The 6,538-nt window shown below is 39.9% G+C and overlaps 1 protein-coding gene across 1 annotated transcript in view; it reads right to left on the reverse strand.

Annotated features, from left to right (window-relative positions):
• MANSC4 (MANSC domain containing 4) overlaps positions 1-6,155 on the reverse strand; it is an 11,827-nt gene extending 5,672 nt beyond the window's left edge. Inside the window, exons 1-2 of the mRNA XM_005871842.2 lie at positions 5,133-6,155; positions 2,824-3,373 (exon numbers count right to left, since the gene is read on the reverse strand). Of these exons, the coding sequence (XP_005871904.1) occupies positions 2,824-3,052 (229 nt within the window). The 5' untranslated portion in view covers positions 3,053-3,373; positions 5,133-6,155. The remainder of the gene's footprint in view (positions 1-2,823; positions 3,374-5,132) is intronic.
• Positions 6,156-6,538: the final 383 nt, after the last annotated feature.

Genomic DNA, 6,538 nt, shown 5'->3' on the forward strand with positions numbered 1-6,538 from the left:
AAACTGGACTGGAGGGCCGGAACAAAAGCATGGATGGAGTGTTTGTGTGAACTAATATAAATTCAAAGTAAACATCATTACATAAAAGGGTACGGTCTTTTTTTTTTTTTAGTTTTATTCATTTCAAACGGGCCGGATCCAGCCCGCGGGCCGTAGTTTGCCCACGGCTGGGCTAAAGTCATACTTGTTGAATGCAGATCTTCAGTCTGTCCTCCCTAACGTGCAACGTATATTTCCCTGCTGCCGTGGAGTGGGAACCACTTGATGGGGAATATCCATTGGCCAAAAGGTATCAACTCTAATAAAATAAGATTACAGAGCCATGGTGTACTATTACCAGGCCTCAGCGATGCCGAAAGCTGCTGTGGAATTGCTGTTGCTGAACCTATACTCCTGTGTAAGGTGATCTGTGGGAAGTGCCTGTCCCCCATTACTTCTGGGACACCCATGTTTCTGCACTGTGTACTTTTCCAGTAGGAGAAAGAATGGGACAAAAGTCAGTAATACAGCCCTAGCTGGTTTGGCTCTATGGATAGAGCGTCAACCTGTGGACTGAAGGATCCCGGGTTCAATTCCAGTCAAGGGCACATGCCCAGGGTTGTGGGCTCTATCCCCAGTAGGGAACATGCAGGAGGCAGCCGATCAATGATTCTCTCTCATCATTGATGTTTCTATCTCTACCTCTCTCTTCCTCTCTGAAGTCAATAAAAACATATTTTTAAAATGTCATTAATACATTGCTAATACATTACAGATTACAAACACATTCCCTGAGGCTGTGCTGTAAAGTCTAAAGCAGCGGTTCTCAACCTGTGGGTCGCGACTCCTTTGGGGGTCGAACGACCCTTTCACAGGGGTCGCCTAAGACCATCGGAAAACACATATATAATTACATATTGTTTTTGTGATTAATCACTAAGCTTTAATTATGTTCAATTTGTAACAATGAAAATACATCCTGCATATCAGATATTTACATTACGATTCATAACAGTAGCAAAATTACAGTTATGAAGAAGCAACGAAAATAATTTTATGGTTGGGGGTCACCACAACATGAGGAACTGTATTAAAGGGTCGCGGCATTAGGAAGGTTGAGAACCACTGGTCTAAAGGAAAGTAATAAAAAATATTCAATTTTTGACATTAAATTTCTGATAAGAAAGTTGGTGCTGTAGGGAACAGTTTTTACATCTCCGTGTACATTTCGGGTCCCCTCTGAGCAGGTCCGCTATTGCAGGATTGTGGCATTTTTAAGATCTGGCTTCGAGCTGGAAACTGGGAGGTGTGTTTGTGCCCTTTCTTCTGGAGAAAGACAGTCACAACTTGGAAGCCACAGGATGCCTCCTGGAACTCGACTGGATGCTTATACTGTCCTGAAGGTCCAGAGGCCACAGCTTCCCTCGTGTTCAGAGGTAAATTGATGCCAGGAGAAAATGCAGAGAAGGTACACCCTCCCCCACAGCCTGTCAGTGAAGGTGTCTGGAATGAGAAGACTCTCTAAGGTGAAAATCTGGGCCCTAGCAAATTTGGTTCAGTGGACAGAACGTCAGCCTGCAGACTGAAGGGCCCCGGGTTTGATTCTGGTCAAGGGCACATGCCTGGGTTGCGCGCTTGATCCCCAATAGGGGTGTGCAGGAGGCAGGAAGCAGCCAATCAGTTATTCTCTCTCATCATTGATGTTTCTATCTCTCCCTTCCTCTCTGAAAAAAGTAAAAATATATTTAAAAAAAAAAAAGCCAAGTGGCGGCATATGAGATACCTGTATTTTTTTTTTTTTGAAAAACTGGATTGGCTACCTTTTCAAAAGATTTCCCTTTAATAAATTAATTGCTCTCCTCTGTGCATGATTAACTTCTGAGGACTTAGCCTGTGACAGCATCGCACACTATAGTCTTTTGACAGTTTTTCTTTTTTATTTTTTGACAGTTAGTTTAGATTCTCCAAGTAACTCTAATTTGCATTCCAAAAATCTTACATGCATATTAGATAGGAGGCATCGGCAATTAACAAGTCAGAATCAAACCACGGAAAGAAAGTGTGGAACAACCAAGAGAAATAATTTAAAGTGGTGTGTAGCTTTGTTGCTTCTTCCTAAGTAGCTTTAACATCTTGGAAGAATGAAAAATAAATGAAAGAAGTCTTTAGACAATTGTAAGTTAAAATTCTGTAACAATGAAATATTTTCCTAAGTATAGGCTTCTGTGGATGTTCTATGGATGACATTAAATCCTAATTCTGGATTGCAAACAAAACATATCTGTTAGGATATTTTGAAAATTAATCTCTCTCTCCTTTCTTCCTTATCTTTTTGTTTTTCTATTTGACATATATCTCCCTATTTGTTTCAAAATATGAATCCAATCTAAATTCCTGTTTAATACATCCCACATTTGGTCAACACAAGCAAACACATTTAAAAATTTTGAACTGATACCAATATCACCAAAACAACTTTGAAAAGGAAATTATTATAAATATTTGTAAAATTAAATATGCTGTTTTGGGCTATAGGAATATTGTTAGTTGACACTTGGAGAAATATTTTCATTTCGCACTTTAGTGAAGGAAAGGGGATTCTCTGTTTCCTATAGATTCCATAGCATTCGGGGTCATGGCTAGGTTTGTAGATCAAGCCTACACTGTCCCAAACGGCAAAGTCAGTCTCAATGTCTCTCCATCCCCCCTCTTCTCCTTCATCTCAGGGCATCTTTCCTAGTTGTTTTCAACTGTTCACTGGACCCTCTGCCCAGGACTCCTTACTTAGGTCTTCATTTTGGAAGTTTCCTTTTAGTTTTGCTCAGGCATATCATTGACACTTACCATCCTTCCTCAGACAGCAGCTCCTACTGCATTTCTGGCCAGTGCTTTCAGAATAATACCTCAAGAACTGAGCTCCCATCTTCTGAGACTCCTCCAGGTTGACCAGAAGACCCGGGAAGCGACGGATCCAGCAGTCCCTGTAAAAAACGGTGGGTGAGCAGAGGGCATCTGAAGTCCACCCCATGCTTAGGAACAAGATCACATCTGCTGCCACCACTGCCACATGCATTTCCCTGGTAAGGAGATTCGGCAAGAAGTCTGACGTCCAGGCAGAAGCTGGAGCTGACCATCAGGGTTTAGGGCAGTTTCTGGGCTTCGGAGCTGTTGCTAAGGAACAGCTTCCTTGGAACTCTCCTGGAGGGTCACGTTCTAGAAAAACGAGGCTGTTCTTTGACTGCATATTGATTTTTCTTTCGTTTCTTCCCAGTTGAATCCCAGGTGAACATTTGATTTGCTGGTGTTAAATTCTGAACACTTTTCAGGCCATTTCAATACTTTGTCCTTTAGCCTCTTAAAGACGTGGGTTCTCTCCTCTCCTTTTCTTCTTTCTCTGAAAGTGAATCACCACAAACACCTTTTACTAAGTAAATATAAAGGCAAGTGGAAATCCTAGCCAAGTGTCTTTCTGAGGACAACAATAGTTTAGTCATTTGACGTCAGATAAAGGAGGGATCCATTTCACCAGAAACAAGACATCATTTTGTAAGGAACTTGTGTGACTACAGACTTTTCCCCCCCAATCTCTTTTTCCCCTGGTATAAAAATTTTTTTTCACTTAAAAAAAAAAGAAAAAGGAAAAGAAAAAGAGAAAGAAAAAAACCTTGAAAGTAAATGAAAACTGAAAATAAAATTAAAGTTTTTAATTTTGCTGTGATTTTGAAAACATTGAATATGGATCCTGGTCACTTCTCAGGGCAAGGCATTTTTTTTTGCCAAAGCCAGACAAAAGCTTTCTTAAAAGAAGACTACAAAGATTCTGCAAAAAGAACAGCCTCATAATGTAGATGGAATGCAACACCCATTAAGGTGTATTGTCCAATCAAAAATAAAAGATAATTCGAAATGAAAATTATGAAGACGTTCAAGTTGGGAGTTGTCTGATCTGCTTTCTGATATTCATGTTTGGAAGTTATAAAGTAGCCTTCTTGGTGAAGCTGATTCATAAAGACACAGTATCTCTGATTGAAGCAGAGGAGTTGCAAAGAAATGTGCATTAGGAAAATGGTAAAGTGTTTTTAAATTTCTAAATATTAATAAAATTACTTCCATGGCAATGCTAAACATTGAACATATATTAAAGGCAGTGAAACGAGCCTCTTACTTTCATGAAGACTGTATGTTTTATGTCCCAGGATATTCAAGATGACATGAGTTCAAAGCATAAAACTTGCTTTTTTTTGGTTTCCATTTTACACAGAGCATCAGTGGTAATCAGCTTCGGGCATAAAGTACTACTCTTTTTTTCATTCAAGTAAACTTTTCCTATCCTGGGATCTATATTTCTTCCCTACTTTTTTGCACAATGACTCATTCACTGATTTGACAGAAATTAACATTCTTTGAACTTTCATCTCACCACCTGTTTCCTAATAATAGCCTAACTATCACATCTTTTGAGTTTTAGAAAACATAAATATTAATAATCAATAATATAGAGGAAAATATTCAAAAGACTGAATAACTTTAAAAACAAAACATTTGCCCTACCTGGTTTGGCTTACTGGCTAGAGCAGTGATGGCGAACCTTTTGAGCTCGGTGTGTCAGCATTTTGAAAAACCCTAACTTAACTCTGGTGCCGTGTCACATATAGAAAATTTTTGATATTTGCAACCATAGTAAAACAAAGACATATTTTTGATATTTATTTTATATATTTAAATGCCATTTAACAAAAAAGTGAGTTCGCGTGTCACCTCTGACATGCGTGTCATAGGTTCGCCATCACTGGGCTAGAGCATTGGCCTGCGGACAGAGGGTCCCAGCTTCCATTCCGGTCAAGGGCACATACTTAGGTTGCATGCTCGATCCCCAGCCCTGGTTGGGGCTCATGTGGGAGGTAACCAATTGATGTGTCTTTTTCACATCGATGTTTCTCTCTGTCTCTCCCCCTCCCTTTCACTCTCTCTAAAAACCAATAGAAAAATATCCTCGGGTGAGGATTAAGAACAACAAAAAACGTTTACTTTCTTCCAGGCAATAATTACATTATGTGTTAACTCCTAACCTTGCATAAGCCACATAAAATACACTGAAAATGATATATATTTTATTCTAATGAACTCATAGAAAGCAAGTTTCAGTTGCTTACCTGCAAACAATCTGACTATTCAATCTGTTCCATGGGGAGAGGGGAGACAAGCTCCCTAATGGCAAAGCAAGGAGCAGATGAACAAAAAATTACCCGTTTTGCTATGAGATTGCATCGCTATTCTGGTTAGTTCATGCCCTGGGAGCATAAACCAGAAAGACTGCTTTCTAACCTCGTAACCTCCACATCTTTCATCACATCAAATGTAGTTTCTTTTGTGTGATCTAATTCCTTGACGTTCTCATGTTCCCTGCAGGAATAGTGGAACAATCCACAATTGTTCAATCCTTTGCTATCGAATGATGTTCAAGTGAAGGTCAAAGTTGCATTTTGGAGGGGCACAGTGAGAGTGGGGTGGGGAGAGGACATCTGTAATACTTTCAACAATAAAGGTAAATTTAAAAAAATTAAATCTACAAATTCCAATGTAAAGGCATGCTTCAAAATTTTGTAAACATTTTTTTGGTGATTGCATAAATATTGAGCCTGGGAATGAGTAACTTCTTAAAGCCAAGTATTTTGAAAAGGAGAGCTGGAACATGGACCACAGGGCACAGGGAGGATTACACAACGGGCATAGAGATGGGGCCCAGCCACATCTAGTCTCAACCGTGCCCATGTGAGATGAAATTGCAGAAACCAGAAAGCAACTACAACTCTGAATAAAACATTGCTAAAGAGCTTTGAAAAACCCAGGATCTTTGCACTATTGCCGTGCGGTGATATATTGTACTTATTTCCAAGTGGGTACTCTTGAGAGAGGTTCAAAAATTAGATTTCTGCCTTAAAAGCCACTCATCTTTCCCAAGAGCCTGGTTCAGTAGCTCTGGTGTGGGAAGCAGAATTCTTATTTTTATAAATAAGTGCCCCAGATGATTTCCTAAGATGTTTGAAAAGCACTGATATAGGTGATTGAAATAAATGGAAGTTTTGTCTCTGTGTAGATGTTCAACCTAGTTTATATAGAGCCATTTTAAGAACTGTGGTACTTTAAATTGCTCCATATGCTTTAAGAAAGGAAAATTTGACTTGGCTTGTTAAAACAAATAAAAAAGTTGTCCTAGCCCTAGCTGGTTTGGCTTAGTGGATAGAACGTCGGCCTGTGGACCCAAGGGTCCTGGGTTCCATTCCGGTCAAGGGCATATATTTCAGCGATGTTTTCTTTTTCTTTTTCTTTTTTTAATATATTTTATTGATTTTTTACAGAGAGGAAGGGAGAGGGATAGAGAGTCAGAAACATCGATGAGAGAGAAACATCCATCAGCCGCCTCCTGCACACTCCCCACTGGGGATGTGCCCGCAACCAAGGTACATGCCCCTGACCAGAATCGAACCTGGGACCCTTGAGTCCGCAGGCCGACGCTCTATCCATTGAGCCAAACCGGTTAGGCCAAGGGCATATATTT

Source organism: Myotis brandtii, unplaced genomic scaffold (genome assembly GCF_000412655.1).
Source record: "Myotis brandtii unplaced genomic scaffold, ASM41265v1 scaffold358, whole genome shotgun sequence".
Taxonomy (NCBI): domain Eukaryota; kingdom Metazoa; phylum Chordata; class Mammalia; order Chiroptera; family Vespertilionidae; genus Myotis; species Myotis brandtii.